Source organism: Rattus norvegicus, chromosome 13 (assembly GCF_036323735.1).
Source record: "Rattus norvegicus strain BN/NHsdMcwi chromosome 13, GRCr8, whole genome shotgun sequence".
Classification (NCBI taxonomy): domain Eukaryota; kingdom Metazoa; phylum Chordata; class Mammalia; order Rodentia; family Muridae; genus Rattus; species Rattus norvegicus.
In genome coordinates this window covers 89,511,088-89,532,310 of record NC_086031.1, presented here as the reverse complement: position 1 = coordinate 89,532,310, position 21,223 = coordinate 89,511,088, and the positions used below count along the sequence as shown (strand labels likewise).

Here is a 21,223-nt window from a genome sequence, read left to right as displayed (position 1 = left end):
TCTGACTGGGCTTGCTGCAGTTTAAAAAAAAATGTGTGGCGCAACTGATTCCTGCGCGTACAGCTCCGTACAGCTCCTCGATTCTCTCCCAGGCTCTCTGACCCAGGTGCTTGCTCTCTCGCTTGTCCAGGCTCCATCGAGCCATAGGAGCTAGCACTAATTTACCTCAGCAGCTCCATGCTGTCCACTAAGGTACTCTCTAACCCGGGCGGTCCTCGAGCCGTTCCAGTGCGGCACCTTGCCACACTGGTCTCTAGACGTAATTCCAGCACCGGCGGGTCCAAATGAAACTAACCATAATCTATCTCTAGTTAGTATCCCTCCCAGTGGCTCTCTGCCAGCCATGGGAACTCTCTGGCTCTAGCTACCTGGTAAAATCAGGGTTCTAGAAGTCCGGCATGCACTGGCCTATCGCTGCTCCCTGCCACAGAATCTGTTCACACTTCCACAACCCGGTGAAATCAAGACTCAACAAACTGTAACCCAACAATCCCATTTATATGTTAAATTCTCAGTCCACAATGAACATCCACACAATGAACTCACAACCAATTGATAAATATATAAATTGCCCACCTAGAGAAGAGAACTTTGCCTACAGAAATCCATTTCAACTACCTTGGCAATTCAAGACCACCTGGATCTGGGTCATCCTTCTCCGTCTCCATCTTGCTTCTCCTTCCCCTTCTCTCCCGCCTTATAAAAAGCTTTGCTCCTTCTTTAGTTTTTTACTGTCTAATCATGGCCTTGACCTAATTGTGCCAGCCCTCACCTGCATACGGACATCAACCTACATGGGCTGCCTGGTTCTCCCAGCAGATGTAGGTGCACAGAGCCTCTACAATGACTATGCTGACCCAATGTCACATTATCCACTTTGAACTTGGAACCATTTTTTTCAAGAAAGCAGGCTTGTTTCTATTCTCAAATGTTCCACTTAAACTGTCACATTGATTTGAAGCCATTTCAAATGTCCCTTTGACAAAATTCCATTTCTTAAAGGACCACATACTTTTTTTTCCTCCTCAACAGCTCCCAGCCCAATGTAAATGTTGCTCTGGGAAAGAAATGGCGGACTGAAAGATCCCAATGTTCTGTCTACATCAGTGCTCTTCTCAGCACCACAGTGGCTATTTTTAGCTACTTCTGCATTTGTTCTTTAGCTAAACGAGTGTTCTCATCATAGGGTTTCATTCTTCCCTTCGACTGATAGAGGAGCCCCTCACCCATTCTCTCTTTTCAGGAGCACATTTACAAGCTGATGAAGAGTGACTCATACCCCCGCTTTATAAGATCTAGTGCCTACCAGGAACTTCTACAGGCAAAGAGAAAGGTATTGGTTCTTTGTGACCTCTCTTGACCTCAATTCCTAGTTATAACTAACCAGACTAAATACCTCTCCTGGGCCAGGGTTTCAGTTGAGTGGTAAGTATGCATTCTCTGAGATTTCTTCCCCAAACCCATCCTTTTCAAGGGGCCATTTATGTTGGTTTGGTTTCTGTTTGTGTTTTACTCCATGGATTATTTTTTTCAGTGGTTTTTGCAGTTGTCCATGTTTCACAAAGGCTATTAGAAGCTGTTCTCGTGTTTAATGCTCCTCCTGAGTATTTCTACTTAAAGGAAATGAAAAACTCCGGTAAAAAAGAATAGACCGCTGACACTGGAAGCCAGCTTCATTTACTTACAAACCTAACATAGGTGCTTATAGCAAAATGTAAAATTGCTTTTATCATGGATCGCAGATGAGGTGCAATAATATTAGCAGATGAATATTGTCACTTGACTTATATCCACTTTATTTATTTTCTTGATGACCTGTTTCAAACAAAGATGGTAGGTGAACAAATTTGGGAAGAGTTGCAGTAGACATCATTAATGGATTAATCTTGTAATCAGTGTCACTGTCCATAAATCGCTTATGTGACCAATGTAATAGCAAATAGAAAATCTGTAGAGAAAAATCAACCTCATTCATTATTTTTTTAATGTTAACACAACATGGATTCTTAAAATTCTGAGATCAAGCTGCACTTTACTATCATTAGAGTAATGAGCATTTTTTTCCATAGTCCACTGCCTTTACAAATTAAAATGGTCCAAGTGGCTTTACCGCTCAGAGTGGAAGCCAAATGTCAAGGGCTCACTCACCACCCCTACAGGCTTTAACAAGAGATAGAATCAAGTGAGATTTCTGTCCTTTGAGCAAGGTCTAACCCGCAGCAACTCTTTATCAAATCGATGATATTAGAGAAGATTAGGAATCAACTCTCAAGGAACCCTGCTAGATTTTCAGCTACTTAGGCTTTGCAAGTGTCAGCACGAAAGCTTGCCGCGTTTACAACATTTCTGCTTCTCTTGATTTTGCTTTCCATTACCATTTTGTTTGCTCAAGTATCTATATTTCTTGGTTGTTTTTAATGATAAAAATCACTCATGAACAAAGAACTTGGATCCCGTGATGAGACACATCCCTTGGCCATCCCTTGGCCATCCCTTGCCATGTCGGCATGGGTTTCATATGTGGGCTTACCATCCTGTCTTTCTCGCATTCTTTATTTTAAATCTCCTTTGTCTTCCTTCACCCTACTCCTTTCACTTACCCCATACTTTTAAGTCTGGAAACTCAATGGACCGCAGAACATCTCTTGAGAAATTTGCACAGAATGTGGTAAGTTTTACTTTTTTTTTTTTTGAGGAATTACAATTTGTTATCTTCAATGAAAATGTCCCCGATTTTTAGTCCCATTGCCCACCTTGTATTCCTTGACGCCAAAAGTATTGTTTCTATTTAAACCCATATTCCTGCTTCCTACTTACCTTTCTCCCCAACCCTTTATAGAGTAGAAACAAAGCTGCCATGCAGGATCAACCGCATGCGCTGAACTAAGGTTTGGAAAGAAGTGTATAGCATGGTGTAGACAATGAAGGATAAGTTCCTCTTTGTGTCTGTGTTCCATGTTTCCTTTTCCTTATTAACAATAGTTGCATGCATTTTTTTTGCCCTTACCCTCAACTCTTTCTTATGTTTAAAAGATTAAGACAATGAAAGTTCTGTGCTTTTCAACCTTTGAAAGGAGAAAATAATCAAACAAGCATTTTAAAGCCAAGTGGTTATGGCAGCAAGCGAGGCTCCACTGGCATACAGCTCTTGTTCTTTATTTTCCTCAAAGGTGTTTGAAATTGTCACATTAATCTCAGAACGCAGTAACTTTCCTCCCAGAATGTTTGTAGCCTCTCGCCATGTGTTTTGGTGATATATATTTGTTTGTTGGATTCTCTCGTTATTTTTATTTTATTTATTTTTATTTTTTTGTGCTTTGTCAGCACCTTTGGGACTTTCTGACATTGTGTAAGCTCAAACTAAAGACTTCAACACATTTATTTTTATAGGGCAGAAACATCCCTATTTTCCCATGCCATAAAAACTGTACACCAACACTGAGGGCCAGCACTAACCTGTTATGAAAAGAGGTAGAAGAATCTTGGTTTCTACTCAAGTTTGTCTGCATCATCTGTGGAGTCGTGTGGTTAGCTCCATGCTGCTCTTTGTGTGTGTATGTGGGTGTGCCGTGGCTTTTGTTGTGATGGTCAACTTAAGTGGAGTTATGTGTGCTGAGATATAAGCAACCTGAGTTCAACAAACTTGACGTTTGATTTCAGTTTCCTTCAAGGCTTCACCACGCAGTGGGAAATACGAATCCACTGTATAGCTGTTGTGACTGTCCCGAGTATTTGAAAGACTTTAAACAGCTATGTAGATTTTGAACAGTCAATGTGATTGCATCAATTAAAAGGATAGAGAATGAAAGATTCCAAGAATCTACTCACAGTAAAAACTTGACAAACTTATGGCTGGTTCTGTCGGAATCTCTGTCCTTTAATGGAGAGTTTCCTTTTAAAATATCACATAAGTCACAATGGAGAAAGAAAATGTCAAAATATTTCTCTAAGATTTTTATTGGGAAAAGAAGCCACAATATATAATAAGGTACTCTGTGTACTGCTGAAGAACTATTTCAAATTAATCCTTTTATAATGTGGAAAGAATATTGTTTTTTAAAGTTACAATGGAAACTTCTGTTTTCAAATTTAAAATAATAACATGACTTGGAGTAGGCAGAAGGGAGAAGTAAAACACTTTCTCTCCAACTGCAACCCATATCTGACCCACTTCCACTCTTATGAAATAGTACTACATGGTCCACACTGGGCACCTTAAGATCAAAAACAGTAAGGAGCAAGAAAAAGCTGGCCTTGCTTCGTTTTCTCTCCCTTCCACCAAAAAATATACAGTTACTGGCTACGATGGAAATAGTACTTCATCTCGGGAACCTGTGGAAGGACTAGAGTTTGGTTCAAAGGTACCTAGTGGTTAAACAAGATGTCAGCATGTAAAAGGAAAGATGAACTTCTTAGTGCTGAGGAGAGAGCTGATATCATATGTAATTGGAGGATTCTCAGAAGGAATGATATTAACTGTTGGAGGACTTCCCTGGTCAAGAAGTGCCAAACCCTCTATAAAAGGGAAGGAGAGGGAGGCCAGAAAGGCTGAAGACAAAACTTAAACTCTTATCTATCTATCTATCCATCTATCTATCTATCTATCTATCTATCTATCTATCTATCTATCTATCTCTCACACATGCACACACACACATAAACCATATTAATTACTTTTAGATACCCCTCAGATAGCATTAAACACCTTCCATCAGAGAAAATAAAACATGACATTTTCATTGAATATTCTGTTTTGGGACAACTGTGAAGAAATTATTAAAGAAATCTGAAAAGCTCCCTCAACGCACAGAGTGAGTTCAGGCTCAGCAGTTGTGCTGGGAATCATAAGTGTTGACATAATAAGTTTTATAGGAGACCATTATAGGATCAATTAAATAATTTTCAACCACAAATAAAAGTATAAGAGATGTGATTTTAACATAGAATCATACTAGCGGAAGGGTAGAATTTGCATAAACATTTATATGGGTTCCTAGGTGCAGGTGGCTACATGGTAGATAGTATCTAAGGCGGAAATAGAACAGAGAAATCACTCAACAACAGATCTCACTGTGAACCTGGGGGAAATGAGATGGCAACAGCCATTATTGAATACCTGCCATGCAACAGGTTGTGTGCTGGGCACATTATGTTCTATAAACTAACCTGACCCTGCAGAGTTGGAGTTATTGTACATATTTATTTACCCATCTTATAGGTAAGAAAAATAGTGGGGAGGTGCATCTTCACAGAATAGGATTTTCCCAAAATCATACTGTGAAGGAGCTGGCTGTGACCAAAACCCTATATTCTATTTGCCACCTAGCCCCAGCCTCCTTTCCAACTCAGGTTCATTACTGGTCAATGCTGATCTTAGCGAGTTTAACTTAGCTTAGTTAAGTGTATCCATATAGCACATTTACAACCTGGTTGATAAGAACAGTATCACTCTTTTTTTTTCCCATCCCAGAATCAATGTTTTTGTAGCCAGTATTTACCCAAAACTAAGGGAACATCATTAATGTCTGAACTCTCTTTGTGCCCCACTAGAGGACCACCCTGATAGCAGTGGCTAGACTTTCATTATGCCTTCAGTGTTCCTAGGACATCTCTTCCCCCTCATATGCTCAACAATCCCAGGGTGCCTCTGTGTAGATGTTATCTTGCTTTCCCAGTAAGACCTCTTTCCTGACCACACTCACTCATTACTGAGTTTGGAGCCAGGATTGGAAGCAGAATTTGCTTACTTTTTACCTATTATTCTCAATGGACTCCCTTTGTCTTCTCCACTAATCCCCTAACAAGTAAATAAGTGTACCTCACATTTATGCGTTGCCTTCACACTGGATTATTGACTCAAAGGAAGAAGAAGAAATAACCTAACTTCTTGTGGCAGGCTCTTTGTTTCTGTATTTACTTATCATTAGAGAAATCCCTTCAGGTCTATCTTTCAAAGGTCAGTGTGTCCTTGCCTGCCCTCCAGTGTCATTCATACTAAGTTGGCTTCATTCTCCTCTCCTACGGAGCATGTGTTTTACTGAGTGTGAGGTAGTTGCCTTCCCTATCCCCATCAAGTCCATCACCGTTTCTTCATCTGTTAAGCTGTCATAATGTCTATTTACAACAGAAGCCTCTGAGAAGAACAGGGAGGACATAATCGGTGAAAGAATACATGAGGGTTGATCAGCAAGGCCATCTGTCAAGGTTCATAAATCAAACACCCATGATTCATCTCTCCATTGCTTGCGTGAGGAGGAAAGTGAATCAGCTTGGCTTTGAGTTAGAAAAGTAGGGACTTAGAAGTGACTACTAGGGTATGGTAGTGATGAGCTCCCAGGAACTCGCTAAGATAACCTCCTTTTGGAAATAGTTTTGTTCCATCCCAATGAGGATGGTTCTCTTTAGAGGCTTTTAAAGAATCAGGAGAAAAACTGCAAAGGTTTTCTGAGTCACACCGTGCCCTCTGCTCTGGCCTTCTTGTGCTAAATTGAAGCACCAAGCTTTGTCATTACCTTCCGACGATGATAATGCACTGTCAGGAGCAGGGATGGATTTGTATTTTGTGGTTCTGGGGTTAGGGAACCAGCCCTGAGCCTCACACATACTGGCTAATGATATATCACTGAGATTACCACCCCAGTTCGCACTTGGAGACAGCTTTCCCCAGAGGGCTAGATTGACTGGGAAAGAAGTTGATCTTTCTGAATTAAGTCTTCATTAATGGTGTAGCTCAGTAGTTTAAACATTGACAGGATAAAATATAAATACGAGGCATTAAACAATGACAAAGATTCAAAACTTAGTTATCCATGAATGTTCTTTTTAGTAAAGAGAATAAATTTGTTTTCTCTGTCAGATTTTGAAAGAGGATTTCCCTACATAACTCCAGCTTGTCTTGAACTCTATACTCTCCAACCCTTAGTTCTTGAGTGACAGGATTTTGGGGCTTCACCACCACACTCAGTTGTGAATGAAATTCTTTATCTCATTTTACACAGAACCTGTGTTAGCAGTAAAATGTTCTTCAGCCTTGAACTTTGACAGGGTTATTCACTTCAGCACGAAATCTAGTTCTGTCTTACCTTGTGAGTTTTAGAAATCATTTTAACTGCTGGACCTCAGCTTCTCCATCTATATACGTTACTACCCTAAATCAGATCTTCCCTTATTTATCCTATTAAGCATTGAAATATGATAAATATCCTTCAAGCTAACTGTGGATTTTTCTTCTCTTAATACATTAATTTAAAATTGAACTCAATGTTTAATTGTAATGTAACTATATAAAGAAGCATTCTTTCTCACTTGCTCAATCTTGTACCTGGTCTCGTTTTTTTCCTAACACAAGAGCTCACATCAGTGGTTAAAAAATGGTCCATTCCAAGTAGTAGGAATAGACTTCATGTTTATCTGTTTCCCAAAGCCACTTGTGCTATAATTTAATGACAGAAGACCATCCCTGCCAATTGGTTCCCCAATTGCTGAAAACTGCAGGCACTTTCTGTCGGTCTTGCCTTGTTTTCTAAGGCACCGGTCTCGGACCAAATGACTTTTAACTTGTTTTTATTAAGTGTAAAGATTCTATTGTGTAATCTCCCCAAGAGTGCACACATTTGGGGAGCACGGTTCTGTTATGCTGGAGAGTCAGGCCCTGAGTAGTGTTGTGAGCTCTGTGTACAGTCCCTATTCCTGCCTATCCCTTGTTTCCTTCAGTTTAGATTGGAGCACTCCTGATGAGACTTGGCTGATTAGGCTTCTTGTCACCATAGGGTGGCTGAGTTGTGGGAATGCCTAGAAAGAAATAGTCGTACCACTACAAATAACAGACAGGAAAGCTGACCCAGGACCAGGAATATAGCACCCTCTTCTCTGTCACTCTCATAATGTTGCTGTATGAACCATTGTATTAGCCTTCCTACCATGTAATAGTATGTATTCCATCTCTGTGGGTTATGTGCTACCCCTGTGTGCTCTTTTTAAAGATAGTCCATGGGAGATATAGCTTTGTAATAAGGGTTTTCTTCGGTATATGTGAGGTTCTGAGTTCCACACTCAGTACCACAAAAACATTTCTTAAATTATAGATTAGCTTACTTATCCTTGGTCTCCCCTGTCATGGTATCATTTTCCACCACAGTGAAGCAGGGAGAAAACAGAGAGCATTCACAAAGTTTATCTTATAGAGTTCTAGCAAGAAAGTGTCCAGGAAGGCTGTCACGTCCTTGACTACACAAATATCTATCGTAATGAGGTGGACACCTATCCCAGCATGCAAACAGACTAGGAACAGAGAGTGAAGAGCTGTGGGTATCATGTCTGTGCCCCATGTGAATTCACCATTAGGAAGGTTTGTGGGCACTTTGCTTCTACTAAAGTGCTTTTATTGCTCAGGGTGACAGGTACATTAACATGGAGAAACTGTGTTAGAAATCACTGTGACACCTTGGGGGAAGAACACTTAAGAACTGGCCATTGGGTCTCTCCAGTAAACAGCAAACAAATCTGATCAAGAGTAAACTAATGTCTCCTCTTTCTTCCTTTACGGATCTTAAGCTTCTCTCTTTCATCATCTTGTTGGCAGATAGAGCTATCCATCTTGTTTTAGTGAAACTGGTTGTGGTAATAACTCGCCTGGGAACATAATTTCAGTTTCCCTGCAGCATGGTATAAATCCATTGGTGAAATGTTTTTTGGACCATGTAGCCCAATTTAGTTTGGACGGGGTAACTTTATTCTCCCCTGACAGCATCATTAGTTCTGAAGTTGTCACTCACATTGTACAAGCTGTGAATGGTATGTTGCTACAGAGTGCCCACTGTACCCCCAGAGGCTCCAAGGGAGGGCAGGTGTGACCACGGAGCAATGTTCATGTTGTTGCCACATAAGTGAGAGCAGAATCTGAACCAGAATTCCCTAAGTTCTATTCTACTGAGTGTAAAGCCTTGGGTTTGTGCTGCTGGCTAGACGACCTCAAGGAAGACCATCAAAGAGACTTCTGAGATGAATCTATACCTCAGTGGTAACCACCATCAGCCACCACTGGGTTCTTTCCTCTAACAAATAAATAGTAGTTATTGAGTCCCTACTCTGAGTACATCCTGTCTTTTATGATTGGGATTCTATAGATAATAAGACATAAAACTGCTCTAAGCATATTCATAATTGTCAGAAGACAGAGGTGACTCAGATTGCTATCTTAGGATGCTGGTACCATGCATATCTAAATTGATTCTCTCTTCCTATGGAAGCTGACTGTCCAGTGAACAGAACAAGGCTCCCACCAGCTTCCTCAGTGTGAGTCATGGTGGCTTTTCTGGGAGCTCAAAGAAAACAGAGAAAAGAAGGATTAAAGCCCAAGGAAGAGACCCACAAGATCAAAACTAGAAAGAGGCTCGAGGACTCAACAGACTCGGGCCAGGATTAGTGTGGAGGTTTCCAGGGACAGCAGCAGAGCATAGAAGACAATCAAGGAACCAGACTGTTTTAGATTTGCTCAGAGGACACACACACACCGCTTAGTTGCAGTGAGGAAGCTCAGAGATGCCGCAGAGAGGACAGTCCTACTAAAGGATCCATGGCTACTGTTCTAACACATACATTAGGTGTTTATGACTGGAACATGGCTGCTCATGTAAGAGAAGTAAAAGAAGAGGAAGATTTGGAATACCAACTTATTTACTGAAATGTATTAAAGTCACATTTACTGGAAAGTGAGATTAAACTTTGAATGGTGTGAGTTAGGGTTCACGACTATGATAAAGCAGCCAACATTATTTTTCATCGTCACTGTTTTTATTTGAAGATGGTTGAGCTTACGTTATGACATTAGTATGCTTGAGTCTCATATCATCTCATATCCCTGGGTTAAACTGCCACTAAATGGAGCAGAAAGACCTAGGAATGTTTGCATGTACATAAATACGTAGCATCACAGCCCCTCGCAACATACTTTGTAGACAGTCAACTCAGTCTTAGTCTAAATTACCTCTAAATGGCATGCAACAAGAATTACAAACGTGTGTCCATGTTCTAAGGACAATGGTGGGCATATTCTCTTCTAAGTGTATCCCATGTAGCTGGAAAAAGTGTGAATGGGACATAAGTAGATAAAGATGGGGCCCATTGTGACATCAAATTTAATTGCCATTAACAGTGGAGTCAGATCTCAATTACATCTTCTTGTGAGACCATGTACTTGGCAATTCTATCTCTTGACCAAACCACTTATTTCTCATTTTCTTTCATCCATTCTAAAACCACATATGGGGTTATATATGTTCCCTGATGCTCCCCTGTGAAACATTTCTTTCAGAAAAAAGAAAGTCACTTTGATGTTGATAGAACACTGCGGGGGTAATCTTTTACTTTCTATAATCTGTGCTAGTTCCTGAAGACCATTTAAAATAGCAAGACAAAGTCTTCCTTAAAGATGCTGCAAACCTTCATGGAGTTAGAAGTATTCTGAGTGCTTCTGTAGACATCCCACCCTGCTTCCATAGCCCAGGCAGACCACACAACAAGCGTGGGTTGGGGCAAGTTCTGCTGAGTGCATACAGCACTGCAGTCTTACTGCTGCAGCAATCTTGTTTGCCAGTAGTCAGAGACTAAGAGAGACATGAACAAAAATATTGGACAACCCATCAGCCACTCATTATTCCTCTGATTGCAACCAGCGTGAGGCTAGCAATACAACAGACTGTAGCAACTACTGAACCTTTAAAGTATAATCTAGAAGAAGAAAAGAGTTCAGCTGTTACTTGTTTTGTTTCTCCAAATCATACAGATGACTCTGACATTGAAGATTTTTTACTTTTATCTCATTCATAAACAGCACACACACACACACACACACACACACACACACACACACATACACACACACACACACAGCATAACATACACACACACACACACAATGTAATACAGCCATTTCTCAGTTACTACAAAGGGGAACAATAAGGAACGATAACCAATTGTTAATAAGAGTGTTCACTTAAAATATACATATTACTAACAAAATATATTACTAATGCTAGAAATAAAACAAAACTCATTGGGAAATCTTTCTCTTTTCTACTTTTACGTTGTAAATCGACAAGGTGTTAAGTACAGAAAAAGACAGCATTGTGGGCATCTCAGAACTAAGGAGCTTAACACAATCTCTTCACCCAGGGCCAATCCCTGGTCTTCTTCCATGAGCTCACTGTCTTTGCTGACCCCTGAGGTCCAAGAACATAGTAGTTTTGGCGGCAGAGGCATCAAATCCATCTTTAACAGATTCCACCCTTGTTTCCATATCATCTACTCTTCTGAGGTCTCTAAGGATCACCTCTACTTCTGCTTCCTGTAACTGAGCAGAGTGTTACAAAACCCATGTCTAGATGACCACTGGGAAATCTCCTGAAGTTATGATATGTGTCAACTCTCCCCCAAGTGTTATTTTTCCTTTGATTAAAACTCCTAATGTATTACCTTTCTTTTTTTTTTTTGGTTCTTTTTTTTTCGGAGCTGGGGACCGAACCCAGGGCCTTGCGCTTCCTAGGTAAGCGCTCTACCACTGAGCTAAATCCCCAGCCCCATGTATTACCTTTCTAAGTCGGATCCAACTCTCCACATCCCCAAGTTACTAGTAGCTTAGAAAATGCAGATTCTTTGAGCCCATCCTTCATAAACTGAATTGCAATCATTCTCTGTGTGTCTCTGTCTCTCCTTCAGTGATTGCAAGCATCTCCGGACAGTATAGCATGAGAACTGTCTCCTTAGCAGTGTTCACACTCTGGAGCGCTCCTGACCAAATAACACTACTTCTGAGTTGAGCTATATCAGAGTCCCTGTCAGGCTTCTTATAGCAAGGTTTGATGGATGGCCCCTCTTCCCAACATCTGGTTCATTTATGCTCTACTGGGTTCCAAACCTCTTTTAACTGATACTTGTGCTGATCATGCACCTGACACGAAGACCATGCTTCATGAGCCTCCGCCTTGTATAAGACAGTGCCTCCCTCTCTCTCCATTGATTGGTACCAAGGACAAAGACAATGTCACCGCTGATAGGCTGCTCTCGAGCTATGTGTGTTCAACTCCACCACCCACCATTCAAATTGTAAAGCCTCAATTCAGTTGTGTTTCTTTTTTATCACTATTATGGACTCCTTGCATTTATATAATTTATTAACATATAGATAAAGTATGAAATGTAGATAGGAAAATCATATTTCTGTGAAAACTGGGCTTTTAAAGACTTAATAAGGTGAAGATGCCTTAAAAACTATCATCAGATTTAAAACCTTAGTGGCTCTTGCACTAGGATGGGGTTCTCTCCTGCTTTCTCCTTTACTCACTTGGTATTTTGTCACCGCCTCAACTGCTCATCTATGTTTGCTCCAGTCCCTCAAACCTCTTCTAGATTATAGTCAAGGAGAGCACTTGATCTGTGACCCTGTAGGAGATGGATACCACCTCCATGGTTTGTCTCTTGCATACATTCTAACTTGAGACTGCATTCACATTTGGACCCCAATCCCCAACCATGACAAAGTAGCATTCATTATTTGATGCTCTAACTAAAACATTAAAACACTGCTTTTTTTCCATATGAGCTGTACCTATGTTTTCTACTCTTGAAAATGTCTTCTATGTTTCTAGACTTTCTGTTGTTGCGTACCCATTTTAATGTAAATTTGAATTTTTACTTTCTTCCCACTAAGTTCTGCCCCGTTGTTAAATTTCATAGTTCATCTCTGTACTTGCTCCCCATGTTTGGAGTATTTATTGGCTAGTCTCTGGAAGATGACGATCACGTTTGCATCATGCATGCCTTCCTTCTGCATTTTATTAACCATGCATTCAGACTAACAATGAGAATGCCCTAAAGTACTGGGAAGATGGCAGAAGCTGCCGCTCTGGTGAACAGCACACCTTGGCGGTGGTTGTTTGCACAGTTATGAACTGCGTCTTTCTCTGTCTCATCCACAGAGATGCCATGAAAGGCTGCTCCACGCCGTACTTAGCCCAAGAGCCTTTGTTTAAAGCAAGCTCCTGTCCTCAAGTCGGGTAAACCCTTTCTAACAACTGTCAGTACGCATGCCCAAAAAGATACACAGCTAATGTAGTCGGTATGCAGGAAGTTCTTGGTAAATAATAATCCTAAGGGCAAATTGCCATTATGAAAATTAGGAAATGACTTGGACCATTTTAATGATTAATGTAAGTAGTCAATAAATACATGAGAAAACCAAGAGTCTACTCATATAGTCACGTACAACCCAGAAAAAAATATATAGCATACTGTTGAAAGGGGGCTACTTTTCCCTCTAAATGATATCTAGTGCTAGAAAATGGATGTGAAATAGAGGCTGGATGTGTTTTTACTCATATTGGTAAGTTCAAGATCAGTCTGGACCAGTTAGTGAAATCCTGTCTCCAAATACAATGAATGAAGGCTTTGAGTGTAGTATGCCTCAGGCCATGGATTAGAAAAATCTAGGAGGGAGGAAGAAAGAGAAGGAGGAACAGAGTGAGGTATAGAGAGAGGAATGGAAAAAAGAATAAGGGAGAAAGGAAAGAGGGAAGAAAGGAAAAGAGATTTAAAACTAGACAATTTCATTCACTCTTCCTGCAAGCATAAACTGTTATCCTTTTCTGGAATGAACGTGATAAAAATATTCTAAAAGTTTACAAATTCTTGTACTTTAAATCAATAATTCAATTTAAAGTAACTTTGTCCAAAGAAAACCCAGATGTTCTGACACACAAAAGCATTCATTACATCATATGATTGCTAAATATAGAGGATACTCTGAACGTCCAGAACATTGAGAATTTCTTAACCCATCAGAGCCTATCTACCACAGTCCTACATACATTAAAAATCGACCTTAGAACAGTAGCTTTTTTAAATATCTCATTTGATTGATACATTTTACATGTGTGTGTACTATATATAAGCATGCATATGTGCACACTCTACTTTTGTATACTTACATCTTATGGATTATGACATTTTGTAAGCAGTAAATTCCTCTATTGGGTGTAGTCCTTTGTGATATTTTCTGATCTATTTTATCCTATTTAATTTTTTTCCAAATCCAATTGCATCTATCTAAATAGACTTTCGTCACATATAGTTAGAAAATAGCTATTCTATCAGAAACACATGTAACATGGCAATTGATTAAAATATAACCATTTAAATGGACCTGCTACACATAAGTCAATATCTACAGTATAATTTATTTGGATTTTTAAAAAGTTTTAAAATGTAGTTTTGAATGAAAGTGTTGAAAGGTTTATAGTTTATTAATAATTATGCTTTAATTTCTTCTTTCAATTCACCTGCATTTTATCTAATAATGTCTATTGCCTTCTTTATAATTTTAAGGAAATGGAATTATTTAGCTCGTGAGCTTGCTTAATCCATATAGAGATTTAGGCATTAGGATTTAAATATTTAATTGTTCATGTCTTCATCTTCCTAGTTACAGAGTCAGTATTTGACAGAGTCCTCTTCCTTTTTCCCTTTTATAGGAAGAAGCTTTGTACAACTTCCTATAATGCTGTATTGTAGGAAGTAGAATAGATATATAATCTAACACTGCACGAAGTTGTATCCATTCACAGTTTTACTAGAATTATCTAAAATGCTTTAATACAAACTCATTTGTAAATTTACTTGGAAGAAATGGTTTTTATTAAAGCATGGAAGAATTTCTGGGACATATAGTCTTGATTTAATTTCTTCTTAACCATCTTCTGAGTTACAAAGCCCAGATCCTGTTAGTGGACTAGTTTATACATATGATAAGATCAATGTCCCACCATCATTCCGTCCTTGCCCCTCACCCTCTGCCTCTTATTTGTAAACATTTATTCTTGAAATAATATTTCCAGTGATGGAGTTCAGCTCATGGAAGAAACTTTTGGGGGCTTCTATAAGACTGATGAATTTCTAACAGCTATCAGCAGGGTGGGTGACTTATAAAATACTATTCAGAGGCATATAAGTACATGAATGTAAATTCATGGGCAGGAAGATCTAGGGGAAGGGAATGGCAAAAATCAGGGGGTTGAATTCACTGAAAGCTGAGTAAGGGCATAGTTGTGTAAAGACAAGCGGCCTTCACTGAGAGAGCAGTTGGTACCAAGTCTGCTAAAGAATCATGTGTGGAGCACCAGTAAGCAGACCAGAGGGACAGATGATGAGTGATCTTGAAATCTACACAGAGTGAGATCAGAACATTTTTTTAATATGAGAGTTAGGATTATGTCTTTATTTCCTCTTACATGAGTGTGCTCAAGTGGTCGGCTCTGTTGATTTTATGCCTAGAGACTAGGCATTTGGCAGGTCACACACACCAGTGGGCAGGTAATACTATCATTGGGGTATTATTCTATAATTTGCTTGTAAGTCTTCAGAAACATGTAGAAGCAATGTGATTATTTCCAGGACACCAGCAAATAGAAACTAATGAAGTAGCTAGAATTGTGAGGCTAACTTAAATAGGAAGGTGAAAATGGAAATAACCTTGTACTCTTAATGCCAAGATCAGAGGTCATCTGGTGTAACTCTGCTCACCTGTCTCTCTTCAGTCTACTCGCTGGGCTGTGTCCTTTTGTGATAATCATAAAACGTACAGAGGCAACTGCTCGGGAGAATGCAGCTTCTTCTGCTTGCTAATGTGTCAAGGTCTGCAGAGGAGCTGAGTGGAAAGCTGTTCCTATGTCTGCATCGTTTTCAGATCCATGCTGTGGCTAAGGGCCCGGCCTTCCCATCCATTCTCACAGACTCCGCACTTCTTCTGTCTCCTCTCTCTGCTTTAAGATCAAGGATAGCATTCTGAGTCAGTTAAAATTCATAGCTGTGATTAAGTAGTTCACTCGGGAACGCCAGAACAGTCACCCAAGCTGGGTTCCATGACACAGGTCTGTCATCTCAGCAACTTGGAAAACGAGGCAGGAAGTCACAAATTCAAGGTCTTCCTAGCTGTGGAAGGAGTTCAAGGCCAGTCCAGGCAACTTGGTGAGACTGTATCTCAAAATAAAAAGTAAAGAAGCGGGCTGGGGCTACATCTCTGTGGTGGAGTACTAAAGCATGTGTGTGCCCAAGGTTCAGTACCTAGATCATAAAAGAGGTGCTTTCTAAGTTGTTGTTTGGTGACTTGTTGGCTCCTTCCCTCTGGATTACAATAGAAGCTCTGGGAATCCTGTAGGATAGGAAGGGCATGGTCTAATAAAGGTGAAGTTTTATAGTGACTCTTGTTAAGGCGATGTTCCATTTTCACCTCTGTGCCAGGCTTGACTCGTTTTGGAACAGATCACATGCTCATTTTTTTTCTAGCATGTTCTTCACCAACTACATATTACAAAGACTTACAGTATCTTGAGTCTCAGGTTTTGTCTAAGTGTCTGGGGTTGTCTTTCCTATAGATTTGTTTCGGCTATAGTCTCTCTACCTGACAGGACTGACAGGAGGGTTGTCAGGTGTCCTTTGGCATTCATGTAGTCCAGATGTTAAGATAGTATTTCTTCATATGGAATTATCAAATTTGTGTAAGGAGCAATCTTGGAGTCAAACACTATTCCTTTAGCCCTTTTAATTGCTAGGGTTAAGAGTTTAGGATTTAGCTATGAAAGTCTCTCTAGTCCTTCAATTTACTTATCCAAAGATAATAGGGACTGATTCCACTGGCTCCTGAAGCACTGCCTGGAAATGGCTGTTGCAAATGCTTCCCATGCAATTTATAAGATGAATGTGCATCCGAGAAGGAACAGTTTTGCTAGATCTTCAGCACTTTCTAATAGGTTGAGCAGTAGACAGTGTACTCCCACCAGTATGGGCACCAAGGTCGAGACTTGTGTGTTTTCCACAAAGAAGCAAGACAGACAGCACATTCCACAAGCCACCAGACATGTTACTCGCTTGCTGTTACCCCTGACTCTTTTCACTATTAGTCGTATCCAGGATCCCTTTTACTTGTTGCAATACACAAAAGCAATACTCTCATTGCATAGTTGATAACTCCATACTATACAAGGGCACATGCACACCATTTCTCATTTTGGATCGCTGTTTCTTTATTATCTCAAATCCCCAGGTTGACTGTGACACTGTTTCCCTGTGGGCTTCTATGGAAAAGGGTTTTTAAGTTATTTCCTCAGACAGATATGGTCAGGTTGCATTTTTACCAGATATGACTTTAGTGATGTCTATAATATACCAGATGATAGCAGTCTTCGTGATTTACAGGAGCTTAAAAACAAATAAAACTACAGAAAGAAAACCATGCTCCCTCTTAAATCAAATGTATAAAGAAAAACTGGCAAGGATTTCTGTCTAAATCAAAAGCAATTTTGTCTGAGTTTAAACAATACCCCAATAGACTTAGTTTATCCTTCTTTTCTGGAATTTTAACCCAAGTCTTGGTAATCTATAGTTTTAAGAGAAATAGTTCTATACTAGCCCAGCCTTCTATTTGCCTTCTATCTCACCAATGGCATTAGAAAGTGTAAGCCCCTTTTCAAGATAAGTTATTTCATCTCAGAATAAATAATATCCACACACATATGCATTCATGTCAATAACACAAGACTCCAATAGTACAGAAAAGAGTATCATCTTTCAGCATAGAAAAAGGGCCTTTTAAATTCTAACAATAGCTAAATACATTATTGTCTGTGTTTTGCATGAAGAAAGAGTGCACGCTACACATTTTAGGTGCTTAGTGATTTTTCTGCCCTTTGCAGGGTCAGAATGGTGATTTTTGGATCTGTACTTCCTAAGAGATCAGATTTCCATACTTAAAGGATAGTAATAGCAACATGTACACTAATTAGGTCACAGCCAAGATAAAGTGACTCCATAGGATGTCCTAAATTTATATATATATATATATATATATGTAATATATATATATTACATATATATATATATATATATTGCCTGCATCAGTATTCCAAGCAAGATTTTAAAGCAGATGTGCTGCTGTTGTCTCCTTTTGTGCATGAAGAAACAGGTACAGGATTGGATGTGGTTCTCTTTGTCTATTCAGGCTGCTATAACAAGATACCTTAAGCCAAGTGGCTGATATAATACAAACATTGCTCACAGTACTAGAGGCTGGACTCCAAGATCAAGATATCAGTGGTAGCTGGCAAGGATCCGTTTCCTGGTTCACAAATGCTATTCTCCTCTTGTGTCCTTACAGAAAGGGCCAGAATCTCACTTGGATGCGTTCTGTAAAACTATAATGTGTAAGAAGACTGTGCTGATTACAAACTGCCTTTTGTTATCTTTGTCTTTGGAGGGACGGAGTTAAACATAACCTGGAATGAGACGGTTTCCTTAAATGTGAAAAGTTTCTACCACCAGATGTTGGAAGCTAAGATGGGAGCCCTTTTCCAACCAAGAGAAAATATCTTGCTTTACATGACCACCATGTTGTCAGCCAAAGACCACACAGAGTATTAGGAAAGCTTATCAAAATGAATTATAAGTTTGCTAAGTTTTACTAGTGATTATAGAATTCATCAAATTTCAAACATATCATTCTTTGCCTAACATATGGCAGCTTTGGTCTGAATTTTTGTGATTCCCAGCCAAGGAAAAAAAGTCACAGGTTAAATTGTACAATCCAAAGAGATAGGGTTTGGGGCATGCTTAGATCCTAAGGGGAGGTGATTTTATGAGTGGGGTTAGGGGCTCTATGAAAGAGGCTCCAAGGAAATTCTTCACCTCTTTTCCCATGTGAGGACCAGAGAGCATTCTCTGTCATTTGTGGACCAGGAGAAAGGCCTTCCCAAGAAACGCATGTTCAGGTTGTCAGCAACATGAAAACAAATCTCACCTCTTTCTAAGCACTCATAGACTGAGTTCTCACTCTGGCAACAGATTGGGACAATGGCTGTGAGTAATTTCTCACCTTCACCTCAATCAAACTTGGTTACATTAGAAAGCAAGTTAAGGATACAGCCGCCACACACACTATTTCCAAAGTACTATGTCTCAAAATAATCATCCTTATTTCATCCCTTCCAAAGGAAAAGATTACATAATTATTTTAATTATAGAAATAATTATTTATATAAAAATAAACAAATGATCAGGCCACTTGCTTTTATTTTAGAATGTATAAAAAGAGAGGTAAAACAATTTACCAGTCAATAAACTGTGTCCTCATAAAAAAAAAGTCAACTTCCATATCACTGTAGAATACTAGCAATTAATAGAAACAAGTTGGTGGTCAAGATTTAAAAAAAAAAGAAATAAAGGAAAAAATTCCATGTACTCATTGTAATAGTATATTAATAAAGTATGTGGAATTAAATATATATTTATATATATATATATGATATACGTTTCCTGTTTTAGAAGAAACCAAGTTGCAGATGACAGAAAGATATTAGGGGTTTGAAAGTGGAACGAAGAGATTTTTATCTCAAGACACACATTTGGCTTCTTTTTCTCCATTAACTTATACACGGGAGAGATAGACTCAAGTTTGAGATCCTACCCTCAAACGTGCACGTTATGCAGTTCAACTGCACCTCTCCACATCTTGATATTTGCAAATGTAGCATCAACTTGACAGAATGCATTCACATTGTTGTCCTGCAGAGCGCCTGGCTCAGACTCCTGTTAGGACGTATATTTCAGGTTGGGAACCTGGGTGTTGCCTCATAGCTCAGCCTCCGTGGAACGTTTATGGACATGTTTATGATTTGCTAATGTGTGCTGTGACCCCATCAGTCTGTTTGAAGCTGGGCTGGGCAGGGGGAGGGTTGGGAGGAGAGGGATGTTTGGGGAGGGAAGAGTCATTTGATGTACTCACACTGGGAGGGTGAGGGCGGGAGGAGGGTTCAACATTATGTTTGAATTCAAGTTAACTTAAGGGGTTCAGTTTGGGGCCTGGATGACAGAGCCTAGTGCTAGAACTCATGTTTATTAGCATGTGTGAGGTCTAGGGTTTGATTCCCAGGACCACACACCAAAAGATAAGGGTCCAATTTGACCCTCACCAACATAATTCTGCTGGAGTAACTGGATTCTCCTATGGTGCTGCTTTTCCGTGATCACGAATTACTTTCTTTCTTCATTCGATATTTTTCTCCTCAGGGGAAATCTCTCACATCCAAGAGGTTAACAAGCCTTGTTCAGTCTTACTAAAAGGATCGTCTTTGTCACATGAGAGCTGGACGGAGCCATCGCCCATACCTTGTAGCCCATCGCGCTGTTACCTGGAGCCAAGGATGTTAGACCAAGATGTTGCATGAATGAAGGACCTGAGTTGTTCTGTGTGCACATAAAGGCATCACATTTGCCAAGGGACACTGTCATCTCATTGCCTCCATCTTCCCGTGCCGTTTGCTTCCCTCTCTCCTCGTACTAAGCTGGATCTGTGTCCTTTTCTTTTTAACGAGTTCAAGTGAAGGAAAACTTTATTTGTCCCCCCTTCCTCTCTTTTTCTTAAAGCTTCTGCTAGATGCACAGTTCACTGAAAATTCAGTCAGTCACAAACTGGAAGAATTGTAAAAGAAAAAAAAGTATATATCACTAAGTACACACGTGGCTTCACATCTATTAAATAATAAATTGGCATGGAAGGAAGGTGTCATTTCACCCGTGTATCCACAGTCTTAAGCAAGCGCCCATCTTCATCTGTTCTCTGGACATTGTCTGTTCATGTTTCTTGCATTTATTTTTATACCATATTTAAATGAGAAAACACCTTTTACTCCAGATGTATCAAAGTTGACCTCTTCTCTGTAAATTTGTGTATGTTTATATTGTTGTTTTATCTTTCATTAAAAGATGCAGAATCTCGTTGCTTTGGAACTTTTGTTGGTCGTGGTACCTGCAAAAGAAAGGAAAGAGAAAGAATTCATAGTTTGTGAGCTGAGGCAGAAGCTGCAGCCCTGCCCATTTATCTCACTGGATGGTATGGAGTCAGGGATACAACACTGAAAGTGTCTCCCTGGTCAGCTGATCTGGAACCAGTTGTCTTCTATGGAAACACCACCAATCAGACTCCCACATTTTAAGACCTATTTGAGGAGGGTTTCCTTCTTCTAATGGAATCTATCCTTGACTAAAGCTAGTGAATCGTTTAGGTAGAATGGAGTTTGGGACCTTTTTCGTTAAAGCCTACTTCTGAATTTACTCAAGGACAATGGTTTCTAACTTTCCAGTGGTTACAGATCCCTTTTGAGAGTCAGGTGTAACGACCAGC

At 39.7% G+C, this 21,223-nt stretch overlaps 1 protein-coding gene across 9 annotated transcripts in view; it reads left to right on the top strand.

The window, feature by feature from the left end:
- The window catches only part of Rgs7 (regulator of G-protein signaling 7), a 429,591-nt gene extending 408,772 nt beyond the window's left edge, over positions 1–20,819 (top strand). For 4 of the 9 annotated variants that reach the window (XM_063272561.1, XM_039091031.2, XM_063272560.1 and 1 more), the window contains 2 exons: positions 1,244–1,333; positions 20,110–20,817. In XM_063272561.1, coding sequence (XP_063128631.1) covers positions 1,244–1,333; positions 20,110–20,160 — 141 coding nt within the window. In that variant the 3' untranslated portion in view covers positions 20,161–20,817. Of the gene's footprint in view, positions 1–1,243; positions 1,334–3,390; positions 3,472–12,974; positions 13,053–20,109 lie in introns of all 9 variants that reach the window. The other 5 variants (XM_039091028.2, XM_039091029.2, NM_019343.2 and 2 more) reach the window with 4 other exon arrangements.
- Positions 20,820–21,223: the final 404 nt, after the last annotated feature.